Source organism: Calonectris borealis, chromosome 15 (assembly GCF_964195595.1).
Source record: "Calonectris borealis chromosome 15, bCalBor7.hap1.2, whole genome shotgun sequence".
In the NCBI taxonomy this organism is placed as follows: Eukaryota; Metazoa; Chordata; class Aves; order Procellariiformes; family Procellariidae; genus Calonectris; species Calonectris borealis.
In genome coordinates this window covers 6,290,245-6,314,579 of record NC_134326.1, presented here as the reverse complement: position 1 = coordinate 6,314,579, position 24,335 = coordinate 6,290,245, and the positions used below count along the sequence as shown (strand labels likewise).

At 39.2% G+C, this 24,335-nt stretch overlaps 1 protein-coding gene across 1 annotated transcript in view; it reads right to left on the bottom strand.

The window, feature by feature from the left end:
• The window catches only part of SLIT3 (slit guidance ligand 3), a 533,309-nt gene that overhangs the window by 199,483 nt on the left and 309,491 nt on the right, over positions 1–24,335 (bottom strand). The window contains exons 7-8 of the mRNA XM_075164102.1: positions 8,527–8,598; positions 3,111–3,274 (exon numbers count right to left, since the gene is read on the bottom strand). Coding sequence (XP_075020203.1) covers positions 3,111–3,274; positions 8,527–8,598 — 236 coding nt within the window. The remainder of the gene's footprint in view (positions 1–3,110; positions 3,275–8,526; positions 8,599–24,335) is intronic.

The window sequence follows — 24,335 nt, the reverse complement described above, 5'->3', positions numbered from 1 at the left end:
TAGGAGACTGTCTCACCAAACACATCCCAGAGCTCAATAAGTGGCTGTGCAGGAGGAAGAGACCGTTTGGAGATTTCTTCAGGAACAGATGGCTTTAAGGCAAAGGCCCAGGAAGGTTGCTCTGTCAGGGGTGGCTCTGGAGGAGAGACTCTCCTACAAGGAGGGGACAGCTTGCTGAAGAAGTCAGCCAGAAGGCTCTGGTGGGTGACAGGAGTGCCAGCAGTACTCAGCACTCTCCCCCAATGGTGAGGGGCCATCTAGTCCCAACCCTGCTCGGTTCTGTTAATGACCTTCGCCCTGCCTTCTCAGTAACACAAATCCAATTAGACATATTTGCAAACCTATCTCCAGGCAACTGCGTACTTTTTAATCCTACACATTTACCTACAGTTCTGAGCCAAATGCTCATGGGCATGAACAAATGAAACCTGGAATAGCTTCTCCACTGCTCACAATTTGCCTACAAGTGCCATTTGAATTAGCATTTTTATAATTTATGTGCACAAGCTGAACAACATTTTTGAAAGACTGACTCTCAGTTTACACAGGTATGACTCAGTTTCCACAGATATATCTGCACATAACTCTGACTTCAGCAACATTACCTTGAAAGACTTTGCACCTAATGCTTATAAACATTATTGTACAGGACTGGCAGCATAGTGTCCAGAAGGAATCAAGCCATTTGGGTTCCCGTTATGGCACTTCTCTATCAGTGTTTCACTTCTTCTTTTCCAACTTACACTATTCCTTGGTATGTAGCATTCAAAATTTGTTTCCAAAGGAACATATGTCATAAAATTATAAAAAAAACCCTATTTTTGCATAGGATTCAAAGAATAAACCAGAAGTCAGTTTTTCAAGGATGTTTTCCTTCTTTCCCCAAATTATTTGATTCTACTCTTTCTGCTTTGTAGCATGCAACAGCACAAGTTTTTAACTGGAATGCTCTGAGGAAGCCCATTTTACAGTAGAGGAAAAGCTAGGTTTTCTTTTGCTGTAATGATATTCCCACTGCCATAAAAACACAAGTGCTTGAAATGCTGAGCCTCTACTTAAACAGAGTAGTTCACTACATTGTATTTCAGCTCTTCATAACTATGATGCGAAGGCAGCTTTCACTGCCAGCTTGAGGCTAGTTACAGTGATTCATATAAGCTTAAATTGTATAAAATTCCTTTGCAGAGGGACAAGTTCAGTTCACTATTCACCTCCTGTCCTAGTTTGACTTCATAGTCAAACATGAACAAATTATGCTGTAAAATCAGGAATAAGAACTGTAATAAGGAGCAGGGAAGATTTATATCCTCTTTAAACTAGCTGTCCACATAGGTTTTTGTCGAACTAGCATGTACTAAGCTGAGTTTTCTGCTAAATCCTCCACTAAAATGAGCTCAGCAAATACATCTCTTTTTCAGTATATTTCATTTCCCAAATGAGTGTTAGGGGATACAGCTGATGGACTGTCTCACTGGAAGCTTCTTTCCTTTAACTTTTATTAATTTATGTTTTTAAAAAAAGCAGGCCAATCTTGAGAGTTCTCTTATATGATCTTGGTCCAATAGGCAACAGTTAAAAATGTTTTCTCTTTTGGAAGTCATAGTCTGCACAGAAAACACAGATAAGTTCTGTCCACATTACATTTCTCATTCAGCAATTATTATCTCTTCTCCTGATTTAAACAGCTCTTCTTCCTTCACTCCACTATATCATAAATCCAAATAGCTGAACTCATGCCCCATATAAAACTTCATTTCATAAGAAAAAAAAGTTGTGGTTACATCTTCGGTAAAATTAGATTCTGCTAATAGCTTAATTCATTTATCCATTTCTTTTATCCTTCCTCTCCCAAGACTGTTAGATTTCTAAACTTTTCTTTTAGTTAAACTTTTGATGTAATTTATCGGGTATTCTGGGCATCATAAAATCTCCACAACTGCGTAGAAGCTACTCAGCACTCTTAAAAAATCATGTCACAAAAATCACTGGTACACAACTTCATTTTCCATGTGCCCATAACACTTCCTGCACATCTCCAGGCCTGGGCATTAATTTACCATCCATGATACAGTTAAGGGGATCAAACTCTTCTTCTCTAAGTACAACTGTTTCTCTCTTTCTTTATCACATGTAAATGAAACTATAGAAAAAAGGCATTCCTAAAAACATTTCTGGCATGAGCACTTGTACTGTATTTCCATCAGTCAACCCATGCACCAAGAGGATAAAGCTTTAGGAGTCCCAGGCTTTGAGAGATAAAGAACACAATACCATAAGACTCAGTCTATCAAGATTAGGACTCACATCCACTTCATAACAAGCTCCCTGTGTTACTTACCATTTGGCCTGCAAAACTATCTCCAAACTTGTGTCTGGTATCTTCCTTTTTTTTTTTCACAGCATACACACTGCCATGCCTCTCCTCTGCCAGATCTCTTCCTTTCAGCCAAGTTCAGAGATTTCTTTTTCCAATTTCTCTATTTCTCTCTCTCATTTTCTTTCTTTCTTTTTCTTTTTCTTTCAAGAAATGCATTTCTATCACAAAAAGAGCCAAGTGCAGTTCCAGAGACTTGATGAATAGACCCAACATATATACACACGATTTGTGAGTTGGCCGTGTATCACCAGCCTCATTTATCGGTATGGAAACTCATAGAACAGTGAAGTGCATTGGCTCCCTAAGAATCCTGGTTTCAGTCCTGGGATAAAATCTGCTCCTCCCGTTCTATAGTCCAATCATTTATCAACAGTTTTAGATTAGCATTTTCTATTTCCTTTCTTTCCTATTCCAGTCAGCTGTAGAGCTCTTCCCTTGAGAAATATCAAATTATCCACAGTTAACTGATTTCTTATGTTGATATCATTGCCAATGCTAAAGTAGAAAAAATAATTTGAGAACTGAAATATTAACTGGAATCCAATAATTCTTATAAAGCTGAAAAAATTAACAATTTGGTCTACTCCCATACAGTTTAGCAATGATAAAAAGAAACAGGACTGCTACAGAATGGCATTCAAAAACAACATAATAATTTTCCACTCACTGTTTTTATGTGAATATCAATATAAAACCATCAGCTGATAGATAAATGAATAATTGGCATCATTACCAGTGCAGACAAAGTCCTTCTTCTGAACCTCCGCCACAAGAAAGCCCCGCAGGTTTACAGGTGCCAAGCAGAAGGTGAACTGCCCGATAGTGCGCCTCTGCCGCAGCCAGTCAGACAGCCAAGCCAGGTGGCAGTCGCAGTGCAGGAAGTTGGAGTGAAGCCGCCTACAAAAGGCAGAAAAACCCTAAAGTTATTAGTAGTTTTTTTAACAGAAGACACAAACCAGAGCAATCAAGTACGAGTCTGTCTGGCTCTTCACTACAATTTAAGTAGGATCATTGCAAGTTATTGGTTACAGCTGAGTCAGGTCTTGACTGTCTACACTGCAATATAATATACAAATGTCCACATATAAATTAGTGCTATTATTTATAATGTCTTGGAAGAATGAAGTTAAATAATTACCTGCCTACAGGTAATCATGAGCTGGCCATTATAGAGAAAAGAACATGCAGAATTTAAGATTCCTCCAAGTAATCACTTTGCCTATGATTTCATATGAGAAATACATGCATGAATGTGGTATCTTTGAGTGAATTCAAAGGATGGCTTGTATAAACACGAGGACCAGGCTGAAAAACAGGATGATCGGTAACTTTTCCCTCTTCCCTCTTCTTTGGAGGTGGCGGGAGAGGAGAATGGGGCAGAGAGAGAGAGAGACAGATAGACTGACCGATCCCCTACACCAGAGGCTATTGATACCTTGTATGTTCCTGTGTTGCCTGTACAAATTCACTAATGCTCTTTTTACTGTGGCAATTTCATGCAAATATGCAGGTTCTAGAGTTTCATGAGTTTTCAACTCATGATGAAGAAGGGGACCACGACAGGGTTATGACACACAGCAATGCCGAGGCCGTTCTTTGGAATGGAAGATCTAGCCACACAGCTCCCTTCCCAGCCTGCTTCGTGCCTCGCACTAGAGACTTGCAGAAGCATTATCACATTGCAGGGGGAAGTCTGCAAAATGATGTGTTCAGGGAGCGAATCTGGATATTTTAATAGCTACCAAACTTTAGGTCAAAACAAAAGCCCAGGACATTAGTTATTTCATTCCTTGTAATGAGTCATACATTTGCAGTGTTATACCAAAGCTGAAATGATAAAACAGATTGCAAATCCTGTCAGAAATGGTTAGACAAAGCATTATTCACTAATATTACAGGCATTACATTTAAAAAAACCCACACAATTGGTGTGCACAGGATTTAGCCTTGTCCATCCACCAAAGAAATTAACTGCCTGTCTGTGCGATCTTCATATCGCACAGCAGCAGTGCAGGTCAGCGGTGGCGCCCGGGCTGACAGTCCCCAGATTTGTATGTCTGGGGTGGACAGTCACAGTAAAAGACCACAAATCTGGAACTGAGCAGTTATCTGCAGAGATGGAAGACGTTAGTTTCCTGGGAGCACTGTAGAACATAATTGTTTTAGAAGGATGGCTAGAAGACCTTGGTTTTAGGGATTATGAAGCTATTTAATTGACACTGCAGTAAGTTAGATTTCTAGTAAAATGTTCTGTTATTATGAACCATTAATCTGTCTGGAACACTTTTTATTGTTTGAAAGAACAAATAAATACATTTACAAAGAAAAGAGAACAAATATAAACTAGTTAGAAATCATCCTAAGTAAGACTTTGTTCTAACTTAGAGAGTAAGCATTTCATTTAAATCCTCAAAGTATTATCCCTTCCCACCACAGCAGTCAACAACTATATTCAGAATCATCTTCCTTCAGGAACGGAAACAAAGCTCATCCCATGCCATTCCCTGCATCCCCTATATGGATGTAGGCAGGCAGGAGTAATAAAACCACAGTTTGACAAAAAGGGGGAGCTTTCCAGATCTGTGAGTTGGTTTTTTCCTCACTAAATTTGTACAGCTGGTTTCTGGGTTTTCCCATTTCAGTGATGCGAATTGTCACCTCTTCGCCAGGTCACCTGCCTCAGCAGAGCCCTACCTTGTCGTTTGTTCAAGTTTTTTGCACAGTTATTCTACAGTTTGCTTTTGAGAGGAGACCATTCAGAGAGTCTATCAAGCTTAACAAAGCAGCCTATTAGAATATATTTTTGATAATTATATTAATGAATACAGCCACAAAAAAACTTTTTGCAGTACTTCAAAAGCATAATACACCAATTCCCTGTGAACATGAAAAGCAGTGAAGTGATTTGGTACATTTTCAGTTTACCCTTAAATAAAAAAAAAATAAAAGAAATTATGCCATTACCTATCTCAGCAGTCACTCACACATGCAGAGACAACAGGACACTTACCATTAAGCAAACAGAGATGGGGGGCATGCTTTAACATAAATAAAGCTGTTTCAAGCAAAGGAAAGCAGATCAATAAAAACTAATTCCTGTCACTTCCAATCAAGGCTAAAAGATCAACGAAAGCAACAAAAAAGACAGTTAAATAAAAAAGGTTAGCACAGAAGAGCTGATTTTTTAAAGAATTCTTCAAGTGCTTCAAATCTTACTAGCACTTTTCTCTTTTTTTTTTTTTTTTTCTTTTTTCCGCCTGAGGTCATGTTCAAGTTCAATATGCTCTTTATTTTTTCTTCTCTGTTCATCTTAAATGAGCAGATTGTTTTGAGAGCCATGAAGAAAAAGCTATTTATCCACAGAACTATCACAGCAGATGCAGCTGTGGCACAAGCAGCCCCAAATGTCCTGCTAATGGATCTCACTAGTGTGTAAAAGAGACACATAGGGAAAAGACTATCCACGCCGCACAGGGCCTCAGCTGGATGGGAAAAAGGGCTTGTCCCTATTTAAGTAACATTCAGACCAGGGATTCCTTACAAGAGCTTCTAAAAAAGAAGCACGTCTAAATGTGAAGCTATTTGAGAAGGTATACAAACTGATGATCTTTTTTTAAGAAAATAGTAGAGTCACCAAACTGTAATAAATATTATTCGTGATCCATTTGGACTGAAATTGCATCAACAACCAAGAGATTAAATAGTAGATCTTATTCAGCCATTATGCCTCAGACCACTTTCTCCTTTCATGCAAACTGGTCATTCAGGCTGTATATTAATGCAGGAGAAACAGGTTATCAAGTGAAATAAAGCTCAGGAAATTAGAGAGAATATTAACATTTCTCCCCAAATAATATCTTTACATAAATATTTTACATAGGTGAACAAAAACTGATCAGTTTTACATGTGCTCAGGTGTATGTTAGTTGTTAGGGTATTACTATCCATTTACACATAACTTGCTTAAATCAAAACAATATTAGCCTAAATTCTGAACAGAAGATATTCAGAAAATATTGAGTACTATGTAGCTATGCAAACTTGTTTTATTAATAATTATAATTAATAAAGTACTAATTGTGAAAAGTGCTAAGATGATTTGGGGATAGAGGAAGAATTTTTAATATGAAGAGGCAGCAGAAGAAATTATGAAATGCTATTTCGTTCATGTATTTATCATATATAAATTGCTATTTTGATGACTTTTCTGCCTCTGTTGAAATAGATGAAAGGAAATATAGAAAACTAAACCACTTTACTGTATTTCCACCTGTTTATGTAGGATTTTTTAATTCCATATATAGAACTGCTAAGAAGGGTACTGCGTGTTATTTGGCAGTCTTTGGAAACTGAAACATGCCATTTGATATTGATGAAACTACCTTTACAGAACATGAGGTGAATGAATACGAATGCAAGTTTGCAAAGGTGCCCTTTTAGCCATAGACCCTAAATTAAATTTCCAGCAAATCCTTTTAGAGTGGGTCAGCATTCATGTTCTATAAAATGTGGCTCTCAGAATTCAATATAAAAGCTTCCCTTTATAAATCCTATTTATGACTTCCTCCCCCCCCACACCCCCCCCCCCTTAATTACAGCAGAGGGGGATTAGTCAGTGTAAGTCTCCAGGGAGCGATATACAAAGCCATCTCCGAAATTAAACTAAAAGGAAAATGGCAGAAGGCATTGAGCTCTGGTAGCAGACCAGACTGACTAATCCAAAGAAGCCAGGCAAATTTTCTGGACGGCTGTGACCGAATGAGAAAAGGCAAAACTCAAGGAACCTTAAACCTACACCTTTATCTTCTTTATCCTTCTAAAAGGATATCCTTTTCTAAAAGGCAAACATCTAATTTCCATTTAATTACTTACATTAAGATCTATGAATGTCACCATTTAATGAAGAATGTAAATTTAAATCAGAGGTTATCTTACATCGATTGACATGAGTAAGAGCCATTTTTCTTCAGTTCTGTTAACTTACTTAATATGATTTTACACATGCGTATGTAGCATCCGTGAAGCATTTTATTTTTTCAGTGCCATAGAATATTTTCAAGCTAGCTATTATTTCCCTTTCTCTACTTTTAGGACTAAATACATCTTGGTTGAGTTTTGGAGGAAAAAACAGAGAGACTTTGTTTAAACATGACTTTTCCTGAAGTTGTGTATTCCCTAAAGAAAATTAAAGGAATAATTTATTTAAAGAAAATGTTTTTGGTAGGCTATGGCTAAATTATACAAATGCACACAGTCTAATTTCACAGTCTTTGTATTTTGGTCTACTAAAGCTGATCAGAGCTTTTCCAGTGGAATGGTGCCCAACTATAGAAAAATGGATTTGACGTGAGAGAAGCTTTTATAAAAAATGCATCAGAATCAGTGACATTTTGTTTCAGAAAGTATCTGGAAAAGAAGTTTTTTCCAAGTTCTTTAGAAAATGTCTTCTTTCAGAAATTAGTATTCTGAATTTGAAAAGAAGAAATAGGATTTAAAGACAGGATATTAACAAAATTAAATAACTTGGATCCATCTGAGCCGTTTTCACAATTTTGATGGAACACACTTCACTTTATGGATTTTCCCATGGGAAAAAAATGCCAGTTTCTTTTCTGGGTAAATTCAAAATCTTGATAAAACTGACTCTTATTTAACCCTGGGTAAATCCAGTGAACTGCTGTCAGGCCCTGAGGGCACCAGCCGCCTTCACAACCCTGCCGGCCTCACCAGGGGCTCCCAGGGCTCCCCGGCCCTCCGCGGCCCAGGACTCCAGCACAGCCCAGCCCGGGGCTCTCGGCCCCTGCCCCGGCAACGCCGTAGCAGTGCGGTCCCCAGCCCTGCCCAGCCCACCCTGCCTGGCCATGGGCCCCGTTTGAGCTGGTCCCCACCCATGGGCTGCTGTCCCGGCCTGGCCTCAGCTGTCCCCATCCCCTCAGAGGTGCCTGGGGCTGCCCCGCTGTGGGTCCCTTTGGGACAGGCCCTCACAGGCCAGCCGCGCTCAGTGACCCTCCTCCTCAAGAGAGCAGGGCGAATTGTGCACGTCCGGAAGGGGCTGAAATTATCACAATACGACAAATATCCAAAGAGTTGGCTACGCCATTATTATTATTACTACTATTATTATTATTACATTCGAAGATATTACTCACAGAGTCCTGATCTTTGGCATGTGATTGAAACTGGTAACAGGAATGCGGGTGATGTTGTTATTGTTGAGGGTACTGTTAGGAGGAAAAAAAAAAGAGAGAAAAGAGAATAATAGATTGATCAATTATTTACATTTCTTCACCAACACTCTATTTACAGAAACAAGCTGCTAAAACCCTGCCAGGCTGCGAGCAGTAAGACATGCTGACCGATACCTCAGACAAATTTTCAAATAACTTCATCAAATATCATGAAGATATTGCTAGGGCAAAGCAACCAACAGCTGCCTAAGAACGGATGAAGGTTACTATTTACCATGTCTGAGAACCAAGGAGCACAGGAGATGAGTTTTTATCGACCACTGGAACGGATCCAGACTTTTTGGTTAAGCCGCCACTTTGCTTGAAAACCTGGTGCAACTCGAGTGGAGGAACATCAAACCCGCACACCAATATGAAAGCTTTGCACTTAAAGCGCTCACTCGCACACAAAAAGAGCTGTTGACTCTCACAGGCTTGTTAACACAGCCAGCTTACATGGACAGACAGCTCAAATTGCCTTTTGAAAACACATGGACGGATGGATACCCTTTCTTTGGTTTCCTTATGAAAAAATATATGGGTAGTGGAACAGATCGTAATAAAACATGTCATGACCCAGCATGTAAGGATTTCTGCTGCTCTATCAAAGCAGAGCTTAAAGAGAAAATGATCTCAGCTGCTGGTAGGGACCCCCTTAGTGCTTCTTATGAAAAATGAACTGACTCGATTATCATCAGCTGAGTGTGCTGCTCCCATTTATGTAGCTCCTAATTATATCAATGACTCTCCAGCAAATTAGAAGCTATAAAGTTTATCAAGATGGCACAGGAAATGGAAAGCACTCCAACAGGGCATAATTGCATGCTCCAAGTGCACCAAATCTGCAAATACAGTAGCCCAGTTTGTCATGAGAATTGATGGGGCCGGTGATGACTCCATGTCCCAGCATGGCCGGTCCTGCTGCTGGCTGCAGCTGCCTATTTGAAACATGTGGTGTCCACAGTACCACGGCACGGAGCAACCTCTGCTTTACACAAGGGGCACAGGACTCCACACGATCCCTTTGGTAGAAGATAGTGCTTTTGTGCGTTTGTGTACGTGCTGAAGAAAATACCTGCTGAAGCAACCTAAAGGCACATTACCCTTCCTTGAACTATTTAGTTATTCCAACATTATGTATTTACATAGGACATTCAATCAAAAGCTCTTGAAGAGTTTTACAGAAGTTAACTAGCCCTCTTGGTCATCTGCCAATTTAAAAACATTTTTACAATTCTGCCTAGAAATCCCTTGGCAAAACCATCATCTACAACATCAGCAGATTAAAGCTAAATTAGATTATACCCTACTAAGACTGTTTTTCTGGTACACTGGAATACACATATTGGCAAAGCCAGGAGATTGCAGGTAACACGGCTGTGCGCAGGCACGCTCAGGAGAGGTGTGTGAGCAGGCTCTGACGCTGGCAGCGGTGTGTTTGTGTTGCTGCTGCACTGCATCCCAGCAGGACAGGACATGACCACTTTGTTATTAGGATCGTAGCTGGTACTTCAGCATAGTGCTGCACCAGATGGATGCATTATCGATCTGGAGCCAGCTTAGGGGCTGACATACCCATGACAGCAAACTGCACCAATATAGCAAAATTACCCTTCCTTTCCAAATCTGTGAGCAGAGTGAGTTATGTCAGTAAAAGCAAAGTTTTGGAAATCTGGAATCTGCATGTGAGATCTGTGGCCAGAGATCTGTGTCAGTCAAGTCACACACGTTCACACACTAGGCTGATAAGAGCTGTAGGCCTTAGTGCATCACGGCTTACAGTATAATAGATAGTATTCATTCCAGATCCTCTGGAAAACTTGATGCTGCCAAAAATCGGACAAGAAACACATAGCTACGTATTGGGATCAATGGGTATACAAAATTACGGGTTTGTGTATTCAATTTCTCAGTATGCTATTATAAATTTACTGGATAAGATGAAGAGGGAAGTACTGTCAACTTCAGAAGCAGACCTGAAAGTAAGCTCTTACAGCTATCAGCCATGTCATTTCGTCAGCTGTGCATCACAATCTGCACATGCCACTGCCTTACTGTGGCTCCAGTGCTGGAAGTGAACATGAGTATCAGTGTACATCTGTTGGGCTGAAAAGCTCTACCTTTTAATTCCTGCTAGTGTCATGATGACAACTACAAATGTCCCACTGTGGCAGTGGTGCAAAATGAACCTCTCTGTCATACAATTGCTACTGCTTGATTACCTTATTTAGCCAGTGATGCAAACCAGCCTTTTGTGGACAGTTTTCAGAAAAATTTCAGAAAGTGAACAAAACCTCTTATAATATATATACATCACCACACCCACTCCTCAATATCTATATTTATTTGCTATTTGCATTTGCACATGCATATTGGGAAGTTCAAACAGGGCTCACAAATAGAATTTCTAATTGCACCACCATTTTTTTTTTCTGTAAACATAAAATATAATTCATCCTTTGCCTCAGTTGCCTGTTACATAAAAAATGAGCTATGCACTTGGTTGGAAGATTTTAGATATACACTGATAAATAAAAGCCACATGTAAAGTCAGCTCACAAAAATTAAATCACATACATAGCTGATGTCTGAATAGGTCACACATGGCACTATAGAAGTCAGTGGAAGCCATAGGAATTCAAGGGAGACTTTCTATTGATTTCAAAAGGATGTGGATTGGATTCAGGCAGAAAAGGACGTGACAGCGAGCTTCCTTCTGCGCTGAGGGTAGAGAACACATCCCTGTCTGCCAGTGCAATTTTTCATCTGGATGCCGAAAGGTCAGCCTTTACTGTCTGATTTGATGATTCAAAAATATTTTTAAATTTCTTAAAATATTTCTGTTTAGCAGACAAAGTACTATTCCATTCACACAGTACTTCTACTCACAAAATATCAGATGAGAGTGGCTCAGGTTTTGCCCCTAATAAGCAAAGGTTTCCCATAATTCATCAACAAATATATAACCCTCCTTCTAAGAATCCCAAGTCAGTGCTGAATTAATATACTCCTTAAACACAAATTTCAGGGATAACTCTAGCAGATAGCTATTGTGCAGATGACTTAGTAGCATACTATTTCATTGATATTTAAATGTTAACCTTAATGAAGGCAATAAAACATCTATGATAACAGCAATTATTTCAGAACAAAGAAGGCCAAACGCTGCAAAGGGCACTAATTGACAGTGAACTGTCTGCATTACAGCCCAGTTGTAACTGTAGGAGTTTAACCCTGCTGCTCTGGTTGTGCAGAGCACACAGCTCCCACCCAGTAGGAACTCTTTGGCTTTTGAATGGGGACGTTTTCAGGTAGAGGTGTGCTCTAGAGGCATGCTGCAAAGCTTTCTGTCATGCACGTGAAGCCTTCCCAGCAATGATTTATAAGAGTATGTGTCCTGACAGGGCTAAGCATACAATACAGTGCCATTTTTAACACATGAAGGGAAAAAATAAATTCTGCTCCAGTCATCTGCTAACTGCTCCAAGGCCCCAGTCTCATTTTGATTCAACTAAGATTCAAATCCATAGAAACAGATGGACAAACACCAGGAAGCTGTGAGAAACAGAAAACTTCCAGAATCTTCTGACTCCTCCAACATCATATGGGGAAACTTGTATTCTGCTGGGTTCTCCCCAGCCTTATACCTCCCACCTCTTCTAGAACACAATATACCCTTGTCCCTTGAAAAAGCACTGTCCTCTCATTTAGAAGTCCTCTCCCTGTAAACTATTCAAACATCCAAAATGCTGAATCAGGAAACTGAGGTTATAGACAATATTATTTATGCCAGCAAATTTCCCCACCTTGGGCCGTGATCCTTGTCAGATCTTGCAAGCTAAGCAGAAGCAGACTGCAGCACTCCTGAGGATCCTCCAAGGACTACTTGGAAGACGCATAACATGGGATCAGCAATCTTCGAAGTGGTACATCCTCCACCAGTATGAGCTGTTATAGTCCCACTGACTTCAATTTACAACCCCAGAGGAACTGCTCTCCTAACTCATTCCTCTGCCAGTTGCCCAAACTGGTTAGAGGCACGCATGGAGCCGCTTTCTTCCTTCTGAAGAATGAAGCTGATTTATAGCCCCTTCTAATCAGAATTTTTTTAAAGGAAAGAATGCTCACTCCGCAATCCTGTCACGATTTCAAAACAATTACCTATCTCCTTCAAACTTTTTGTGCAAATTTAACTACATGCAGTTGCATTCCTGTTCTCCTCTGACTCGCTCCAAATTCATGTACACCACTGTATTTCCCTGACAAAGAGTTGTTAATTCCAGATTCAATGTAATTACATTAAAATCATTAACCTGTAGAAATGACTGTCATGTGTGTAGTTTCTTAAATAATATTTATACATTATTCTTTACTCCTTTCTCCACCCTCTTGAATAGGAATACAGGTGCTCAGGACTAGATGAGAGTCAGAAAAAAATTATACTCCTAATGCTAGAAGAAATCCCACAACTTTTATGGAAGATACTTTGGAAAAAAAAAGGAAAGGAATTTAAATTTTTAAGCCTACTAATAATACAAGTATTTTATTTTATAAAATAAATTATCAGGAACTCTAAGCATCCTTTCATGTTCCTTGGATTAATTCAGAGAGCAGAAATCCCAGGCTGTCAGATCAATAGTCAAACACTCTCAATTCTGTAAATTACAGAGTATGCCAAGATTTTATTTCTCTTACTTGGAATTCAATTAATGATATAATTAAAGGCATATAATGAATATCAAAATGCCTGGTGACTTATTCATCTGAAATAATAATACTTCCATTACAATATATCTACTCACTCTGTTCCAGTTAAGTACCAGACATGAACCAAAAGGATCTTCTGGCAATGATGTCAGAAAAAGTTATACAACATAACCGAATTATCTGAAATATTAACTATTTATTTTCTTCAATTAGTACTTCAATAAGTACCTTGTAAAATAGTAACTGTCTCACTGTTTTCCAGTCACATTTCAAGTGGGAAAATACATAGGAGGGTTGGGTTTTTTGTTAAATACTGTTTGATGACAATACCATCTGCTCCATCCCAGCTTAAAAAAAGTTATGGTATCCTATTTTATCATTGGCAAAAGGAAAAAGCACTATGCAAATTTCCTTTTTTCTAAGTGCAAGGCATTTTCATAATGTACATAAATTCTAGCTGTGCATCAGTACAACACCCACAGTGATGCTTCTTGTTTACAATCTGAACGGATTAAAATGAAAGGAGAAGGGGAGAACATGTCGTATGCTGAAGACATCCTTTGTTTTTTGACAGTAACAGTGACGGATTTTCTTTCACGTTCCATTTCTGCAGCTGATTAGCACAAACAGCTAATCAAATTGAGAAATTATATGGTAGATTAGATTTTTTATTAACATTTTTCCCCAAGCCTTAATAAGCATCTACCATAGTTACTAGACGTCTGCTGCGCCGTCCATTCAGGTTTTTGATACACACCAGGCTGCTTTTGTGTCCCATTTGGCTGATCACGGGACACTGCAGCACTTGCAAAATTCTCCGTTAGAAAGAAATACCCATTTAATGATAGGTAAACGGAGAAAGAGATCTGAAAAGGCAGCAGCTCATTTATTGTATTTCTGCTTTTGAATGCCTTTTACGTTTGGGCACTAGAGATTTTTATAGGCTTCTAACATACACAATTTGATAGCAGGAATCCTGCAAACAGTCCTCATTTGGCAGCACATACTTCTATGTGTCTACGGGTTTCACTCTAAGCTAAACAACGATGTTCACTTCCTTTTCCTGCTCAAAACTCTCTCAACACACTGTGGAAAGAACAAGGTGCCAAGTTACCTTATTCTGTGATAAACCTATATTTTGAAAGTGAGACTTTGAAACAGAGCAGAAAAGCAAACGGGCAAGGCTGGTGGGGAACAGCCATATCAGGCACTGCAGCACTGGTAGCACTAACGAGTCTAACATTTCCTTCTGTCTCCTTCAATTACACCACTGCTTTATCACCATATGCTCATTGGCTGTGTATGTAATCCGTGTGTTGTGTGTCCATAACACCATGTAATTGGGCCTAATGCAAGATTATTATCTATGTGCATGCAATGGATAGCTACAAATGGTGCATCTGCAGGCTTGTAACATTCCCAAGAGTGAATTACTGTCATACTCCCCGATTACTGCTTCTCCCACAACTGCCATGGTTTCCAGGCTTCCTATCCCCAGTGCAACTATACATCCAGTAGATGAGACCGGAAAATTTATTAAGACTTAACCAAGGCATCTCCAACCATAATTAAGCCTCTCATGTAAATAGTTTTCTTGATAATGTTATTTCTGTTCAGAAGTGGGTGAACTGATGCGAAAAAAGATTGAGCAGCTCACCCCAAGTTGCCAGTGGAGCTCAGAAGGGAACACAAGAGTCCGGCCCTGGCAGTGACAGAAAAACAACTTCTCCAAGACCCCAAAGCTTTGAGGGGGGAGTGAAGCTTTGGTAAATAAAAATATGTGACAGAATCTTTTCAGTGTACATGTGGACTGAAACTGTTGAATCCATGCAAGATTAGACATCTCCATCAGTATTTATGCACATAAAGAAGAGGATCTTAGGGTCTGTCTGAAATACTAGAGATGAAACATGAATTTGGGTGACTGCATTAGCAGCAAAATTTAACACTAACAGGGACAGAATCTTAGACCTCTCTGTTAGCAGATTCGTATCACTTACTCTCAAACCTCTCTCCAACTACATAAAAAGCCATGGCAAAGGGAAAAGAAATTCTCTGATCCTTGTATCCAACAAGGGTTAAGCAAAGCAATAACAGGTTTAAATTTCAGAAAGGGGAATTTTCGTTAGATGTAGGGGAAATGTTTCTTACAATAAGAACAGAAAAAAAACAGAAAAGAGCTGTTACAGAGTGTGCAGCCATCAGCAGCTGAAGCCTGTAATAAAAGACTAAACGAACCCCTGGCAGGAATGGCATGGGACTCGATGGTCCTGCCCTAGGGTGGGACAATAGATGGCAACTTCAGATCCCTTCCAATCCTTACATACCACCTAATATAACTAACAGCAGGGGCATTTTACCAATTCCAAAAAGTGAATCTAAATCTATTTTTAGTACTAAAACCAAGACTCGAATTTTACACATTGCCATAATTAATGTTTATAATTAACTTGGAGATTGTAGGGTAAAAGGAACTATATTTTCAATAACTGTAAAGAGCTATTTTTCACACAGGTCAGAAGGAATTTGCATTAAATTAAATATTTACTCCTTCTCATGGCCTTTGATGAAAAAGCAAAATGGCTTTGGCACTCTATCCCTCAGCATTGAGCACAGTCGTCACCCTCGACTTTCAAGGCATCCCAGATTTGCTCGTTAGGCAAGGTCCAAAATTCAACTGGATCTCTTCAGAGTTTTGGCGAGTCCTGAGTGCCTCTTGTACTCAATCCTTTGATCTCCCCACTGACTGTTTAAGTTAAAGCCCACAACTACCGTGTGGGCATATAATGAAAGCAACTGATGCTGCACTGATTAATCCATTACTCTCAACTGTTAGAAAACATAATGATCTCACAAGGGGCCTTATTCAGTGACATACAGCAGTAGAGCTCTGATCTGACACCTCAAATTAGCAGCAAAAGCTGTAACAGCTGGGTTTTTGTCTCAATATTTGTACCCAACTCTAAAATGAGTTGGCACTATACAAGTGCTATTTTTAAACACAATGTTAGGCCAAGCAAATAATCTTCTAAATAGTCTCCAGGTGACACGTAAAATCCACTGAAATAAATAAAAATAACTAGTTGCCAATTTGTGTTTTCTGTTCTAGTATTAGTCTTTTGCTGATGTGTTCACAAATGTTCTCATCAGAGCAACATGAGAGGCTCTAGCATTGTTAACTTGGGAAGCTGACATCAGAAATATGACTAGCCTCAAGGATACAGAGGAAAGAAAATGTTCTTTTTAGAAACGTATGAAAAAAATAAAATAAATAAGCTTAGCACGGAATTATGCACAAAACTGCCAGCAGTGTTTACTGCTACAATTGCCTGATTCTTCCCATTCTGTGGCTGATTTTAATTTGCATATAACTGTCAGATTTTAACTATTTAAGCTTATTATAAAGGCCAGATGTTTATGGCAGATTTTTTTTTTTTCCCTTGAAGGCGTGATATTACTTTCAAAAACATCAGGCTTTGAGGAACCTGGGTTATTGTAATAACAAATTATTTTTTTAAAATGCCTGTTTTGTCACCCAGCAAGAACCAGGGTGATCGCATTTGCCTACAGCGATAACTTTAGGGCATATTAACGTAAGTCCTGTAATTGATGCATTAACTCTCCCTAGAGACTGGCTGTGCCTTGGCTGGAGTCTCTGGGGCTGGCGAGGTCAGGAGCTGAGGCTAGGAGCAGAGGAGAGCGAAAGACAGGACCCACAGATAAGAAACGGGTTGGGTAAGCTATCTGGGTAAAGAGACTGGGACTAGGAATCAGTGCAAACAGGTAAAAAAGGCCAGAAAAAGAATTGTACTGGCCTGTACAATCAAAGATTGTATTGTCATATGTATACAAGTGGGAGCAAAATTAAGGAATCTGGTGACTTATGCTGAAACCTTTCTAGTGTTATCTTTAGCCCTGCATTTATGTTGTATGTGCACATATGCATCATTATGCCTGAATTTACTTACTTATACCGCAAATAAATAAAATAAGCTAGAACAAGATACAATAGAAAACAGAATAATAGAATAGAATAAAATAAAATAAGATGAGCTAAGCCAAGATAAGGTAAAATAAAATATAATAAAGGTTATACAGAGAATGAGGGTACACAGTTCATTTAGGTTGTGGACTTAACGTTAAGTCAAGAATGTCATTCATATGGTCTTCCCATTAAGGAAGCCTCCTCTTTCTATATACAGAAGGACATAGCTATTTTTCCACACAATCAAATCACCTCTATTAGCTGTTCAAAATACAGGTACCAGTTGCATCCCCCAATTCTTTCTAACGCCTATGCCCAGTGAGAGTTGAAAAAGCTTTTTAGAGAAATTTCAATCAGCTTTTCAATCTTTTACATGATATTCTAATTCTAGGCAGAAAATACAAATTTAATCCAGCCTGAATGGAAATTTTAGTTATAAAAGCATTGGTGCAAAGACAAAAGAACGCAGAGTGAAATTATTCTGCCACTGCCTTGTTTTTAAATTAAGGATTCTCCAATGAGTTATTTTTCTAAACTCAAAAATGGCACAAGAAACACTGCCTGTACTTTTTTTTCAATCAAGAAATTTTCTCAAGTCTTTGCCTAAAGGCTACACATTTTTCAGTACACTGTATTGGGAATGACTGCTGTGGCTCTAAGTCCCAATTACAACCATAATTTTCTGTAAGTATTTGGACTCAAAGAAAGAAAAGTATTTCTGCAAACACTGAATAAATGTTTTACATCATCAAGGTGGTTTTGGTGTTTCTCTATCTTACCCAATTTCCAGGGCTGATATTATTGCCTAGAACCACCGGGAATAAGTCAATTATCATAATACCCAGACCAATGTCCACTGCAGTCAGTGCAAATCCTGCTGCTGATTTCAGCAGGGAGTGAATCTAGTCCCTGCAATCTATTTATTTAGGTGCAGATTTTCACAGGAGCCACAGCAGTCAAAAACATAATTGTATTCAATTTCAACTCACCTAAATTTTGTAGATTCATTTGAAAATCTCTTGTTCAATGAATTAATATAATTAAATTAATAACAGAATTATATTACTTTAATATAAATTAATTGTTAATTAGATACGCCTTTTTTAGGTTTTTTAGGTTATACAGAGATCTTTCCTACTAAATATGGCTCTTAATGTTACCCAACCGCATGCATGTCAGGTACTGTAGTTTATGGATTCTGTGCTACTCCCGCCAAAATCAATGGAAACTGGATTGGTACATAGAGAGGTCTGAAAGCATACCACAGTGTATTTATGGAAAGGATGAAAAAGAATCAACAAGACAGGGTCAGAACTTACAAACCTTAAGTTTGACGCATCAGTACTTCAGCAAAATAAAATGGTTTCTCAGCTTCCTGCCTGAACAGTTGTTTCTGTTTAGTCCTCTCTGAAGCTAAAGCAGTCTTATAAACATAATCCAATTCAAACTAACATAGTCCAACTCTGTAATTTGAAAGAGCAAGCAACTTTTGCCATTTGTTCAGCTTGATGGAGATTTCCAAGGTAAAAGGTTACAGCATTCAGTCAGCTGAGTGCCGTGGTTTTCTTACAGGACTCCACTAAAAGGAATTCTAAAGAAACTGATTAAATTTGGATCAGAAAGGAACAGTATCATTCTTCAAAACCGTGTTTTAATTTGTCCCATCCTGAGCACACTGCAACGTTCATGCTGTAACCTTACAGTAAAAGCCTCTATTTTGATAGACTTCCCTACCATAATGAACATATCTTTTCCATACTTGTCGGTGTAACACACCCAGGAACAGAAAAGCCATTCCAAGTGGCAGACAGAAATTAGTTGTCTTTTCAGAGCTAGAGAAAGTGACAAAAAATGGACTTGTGCATGCATTGTAAGGAGCTATGTGACAATATTCAATATCTTTGGGACTGTCATTGGGCCAGCCTGTCGCCACTTCATCAACTGCCGCAATGCGGCACTGCCTGCGGGACTGCGGATTCCTGCAAGTCCCACACTGACCGCTAGGACCAAAGGAGGGACGAGCTGGCAAACCCCACGTACGCAGCAGACAGCTGCTTGAGACGTATAAACGTAACAATGAATAGAAATGGCACTGGCAGCAGTTTAGCCCGAGTGTCTGGGTGCCAGTGCAAAAGGTTTTACAAAAGCCTTTTAGGGGGCAGGCGACCGGCATCCATGGAGAGTGGGCTGCCAGAACCCCTGGTTTCCTTTTCCCTCCGACGGCAGACCTACCAGGTCCTGCAGGCAAAATAATGTCCCTTATTCCTCTTGCCAGAGCAGCCCCCCTGATTTCAGGAGCCCGGTGTCCCAGCTGCCCCTCGGCTCCCAAGGCCATTGGCATTCCCACTGGGAGAGGGCAGCGGGAAGAGATCTTTCGTAGCTCCGGCAACATGACAACGGGCATGGTGCAGCACGGAACCGCAAAGGCAATTCTCAACTTCTGACAGCAGAGGAAGGAAAAGAAGGAAATCTTTTAAAGAGGGAACTTCACCTTTACCGCCAAAAGTGCCTCCCCTAAATGCAAGAGACACAGACCATATTTGTGGAATAATTTTATATTCTAATAGTATGTGATGCCCCTACCTGCAATTCATACATGCTGGAAATTAAGGCTAATATATAGGCTAATATAAATCCACATGAACGAAATAGGGAAAGTGTGATATACACATTCTGTGAATTTAAACTTGCATGTATGAACAGTTGTTAAGGAACATTTACATTTATAGAGGAAAGAAATGTTTTGAAAGAACAAAGACAACACGTAGTTCCTAGACAAGGGCAATTACGTGTTCCTTGGTGAAGCTGGAAAGGGATCTGCTTTCCGTCACAAATTAAACATTGAGTTTTTCTTTTAATAATACATTAGACAGCGCTTGTGTGCATCACACAAGAAAAAGGTCAATATGTTTAAAACCACCTGTTTCAAATTTTTAAATTTCTCCCAAACACCACCTGCCCACAAGAAGCAGCAATACTTGCTTATATTCATGCATGCGTATGCAATACAGCTAAGAAACCAGAACAATTTGAATAGCAAATACTCACAGTGTTTCATTTGCGTTCAGTCCAGAGTGAAAAAGTGCAAAATAAAATATACACAGAAAAAAACTCGAAGCACTCACGATCTGTTCAGGAATATTCTACAAGTGCAAGAAGTAGCTAAATAAAAGGAGTCAATTGTTCTCCATACATGGCTGTTTCTCTGTAATATCTGCATGCATACAAAATAAACATAACTGCCATTGGGGATGGTCTGTCTGAACAGTTTCAGCCTAAGTATTAGCTGAATTGCCTCACCTGATTTCTAACACCCTAGCCAGGGACGGGAAGACGGGGTGTCTCGCAGATAAAATGGACCCAACCCTTTTAAGACACCACTGAAATTGCCCAAGGAGCCAGTAAGAAGCTCGGGTGCTCGCGGAGTGGACTACCCCCCTCCCCAGAGCCCGCCCAGCCCGCAACCTCCTTTTGCACCAACGGGGGCTTCTCAGCGGCCTTCAAGCATCGTCGCAGAGATGCTGCATTGCGGCAATTTATCGATCACAGTAGCCAAGTCCAAAGCTGAAAGCCATGAACAAGATCCGCTTTCCCACCCTCCCTTCTCCCAAAAAAGCACTTTTGGTGACAGACACGATCTAAGATACTAATGGCAAATGATGCAAAAGCAAATCTAAACTACCAATCTGGTGAACAAAGACCTTGTTCAGTATATCTTTATCACAGCCATCAACCTGTCTTCCACAATGTTCTCTTCTATTTTACCCTCAAGTAAATCCCAATCTCAGCCACAGTCTGGCACTTGCAACCCACAGATATCTCACGCCATCTAGCACCGTGAAGACAAGAGGGAGGCGTGCAATTTTTAAAAATGAATGGCACTACTGTTCATTGTTTCCTTCAATGGCTTTATGTAGTCACCTCATTTGATGCTCTTTCAACTGACCAAGCTATTTTCTGAGGTCTCTCTAAAATACTCAAGAGCAACATGGTATATCACCTGGATGACCTTCTAGCGTTTTAAAATTTGTTTCTAAGGATCTGCAGATGTCCTAAGCGTGGTCATCCATCACTCGTACATACTAAAACAATGCATTCGGATTATTCACCCCAAAACAGAAATTTAAGAAATGTAATTCCGTTTCAAAAGTATCGAACCAGTTAACATGAAATTACTTCATTTATGATAACCAAATTAACATAGAAATTGTGTTTATTTGGCTTCAAATTACTTTAAAATTGTTTCGTACTTCCATCCTTAATGCAGCTTTTATATTTTCTTTTTTCTTAAACAGAGAACTGGATACGCTCTGTAAAGAAAGTCTAATTTACACTAATTGTATGCCTTTCTTTTTAAAGTTTTTAAAATTATTTTTCCTGATTTAATCATAATATACATGCTTTTTTCATCATATATACTTACACACATATATACTTACATTATACATGCATAACCTGGTGAACAGCAGGAAAAAAAGACACTATTTGATTTTTAGATCAGAAGAAGCTTCTACCTATGCATTTTTTTCAGTTGCAGATGTAATTATCTACTTCACTTGCAAGCTAACTATCTACATATTACTATTTTGATTTCTAATTTACTAGAGATACAACATTATTGTCCCAGCTAAAAATATTGGATAATGCTAATAATAAGTAATGCATAGTACCCTGACCCCAGCAGCTACAGTTTAAGGTTAAATATCTGACACAATGCTTGAAGTGGTAGACCAACAATTCTGGTATACAGAGCTTCCATCATAATTTTACTCTCTCTTTACAGAGGAACCAGGCTTTTGAGTCCTCTCTTGTATAAAGGCTGGCTACAGTTGTTCTACCAGCACAGCAGAGGGACAAAAGCAACCTCTGAAAAAGACAAACCATTTATACCCCTATAGGTCACAAACAATACCTTTAATTGCACACAGAAAAAAAGAAGGTTACCATTATGTGTTTTGAAACATTTTTTGACATCATCATTTTTTTGCTGTTGTGGTGATTGACCCCAGAGCAAGCAGGAGTTCCCACATTCACCACCAGTTTTGGACCCCAAACAGTGTCACAGAAGGGCTGAGGACGTCCTGGTATATTTGATATTGATATCACGGCAACCTGTGCCACACAGGCATGCTGCCTCCTCCCCCAGCCAAAGAGGCCTTATTAATGCCGATAGGATTACATCCAGCTACCGTAGTATCGTCATCCAACTGCTTTGGGGAGTCATATAAACTATGAATTGCAAATTGTGGCATAAAATGACCACTCATCTACCTTGAACTTGTTACTTTTCCTCAGAACTCTGTCATCACCTCAACTTTATCTGCGAGGAGTTTTACTCCCATCATAGTCTTCAGCTCAGCTCAGCTTTTGGTTAAGGTGTTGAGCCGCATGTCTGCATTAAATATACAGTTGAGTGTCCTCCGGATTAAGTCGTTCACATTCATTTGACTTTCAACAGTCAAAATGCTTGTTCTACATCTTTTATATTAGTGACAAAGAAACTATATTAGTCAAAGGGGAGGGAGGGTAGGTCACAAGATGAGCAGAGCATGCAAATGAAACAATTAATATCATGGGTGAGAAGGTTTGCCAGAAATCTCTGTCTCTCCTGGAGTTTTGACTTTGGAGTCTCCGAGAGCAGTGACTGCAGCACCAATAAAGGGCTTATGCTACGCAAGCCATAAAACTGGGCTTCCTCAAAAAGCATATTGGTCAGTGATTCATGAAACTAATAATTCTAACCTGGCACTGCTCTTATCTTGATAAGTTCTGCAGCCTGCATGGCTCCAGGCTATTCTTAAAGAGAAAAAAACCTCCAACCTAATGGGAGCAGGAAAGGAGAATGAGTACAGCATTCAACTACTACATATGCTCCAGGAGGGGAAAAATCCATCTTTTCTAAATATGTAATATAATTAGGCATCTGCACTGAGGATTGATAGAAATGTTCATCAATTTGCTGGGACATGCCTGGAATACTGCAGGATTAGCAAAATCATTGATCAATGAATTTATGCAAATATATTCTCCCCATAAAGAGAGAGTTACATTACATCTGTAACAGGCATCACTGATTTTCAGAGGCCCTCTCTTGCCCGCTCTTATTTTATCTCAGCTGGTCTTTGATATAAAGCCTGTCACCACGGTGCCATCTGGATAGTGTTCCTTTCACTATGGTGTACTTCCAACCTCACATTTTGTAATATGTTATAGAACAGAGGTTATCTCAGATTTCATTTCCATATCTTGAGCAATGACACCAGATCTCCCACCGACCTGTATCAGCAAATAATAACATTTCTTATCAAGCAACCATGTAGGCACTCCATCTTTCCTCCATCAATTCTTTATGCTAATTATGCATCTCATTTCCCTAGGGTCCATTGGGGTGCAGTAGCTTTCTAAAAGTTCTCCAGAAAAAGGCATTTCTCTAGTTAATCTTATCTCCAACTGATTTATGTAACAGAAACCTTGTAATAACAGCAGCCAGGTTCTTCAGGAGCATTTCTCCTTCCCTTAAAGACCTACAGTGATACAGGAGGCAGGAAGAATGGGAATGGTATAAACTACAGGACAGTCTAATAAGTAATGGAGTAAAGAAAAATGGAAATTATCATTTGTCCACTGATACCTCTATACCCTGGGTGTATTCTCAATTGCCAGAACGACTTTTGTTCTTCCTCTGGCATAACTTGATTGCCTGTGATACAAGCTCGACACGGAAAACTGGGGATACTCTTAGAAAAGCCAGACTCCCTGTTTTTCACCTAAGTGGTAGATACTTCTATTACTCATATACTGCCAATAGTTACTCCTTTCAGTTTTGTTTTTATGACACTTATTACGTCCATGCTGACTGATTAAATAAGTAAAGATTTTAAATTCATTTTATTCATTTACATACATTTGAGCTAATATATACCCTTGGGTAAAAAAAAAAAAAAAAAACAAAACAACACCAAACCACAAAATCCAATCATTTTAATTTTACTGGACTCAAGTATGAGTAAGTAAAACAGCTACGCACCACGTTTAAGAT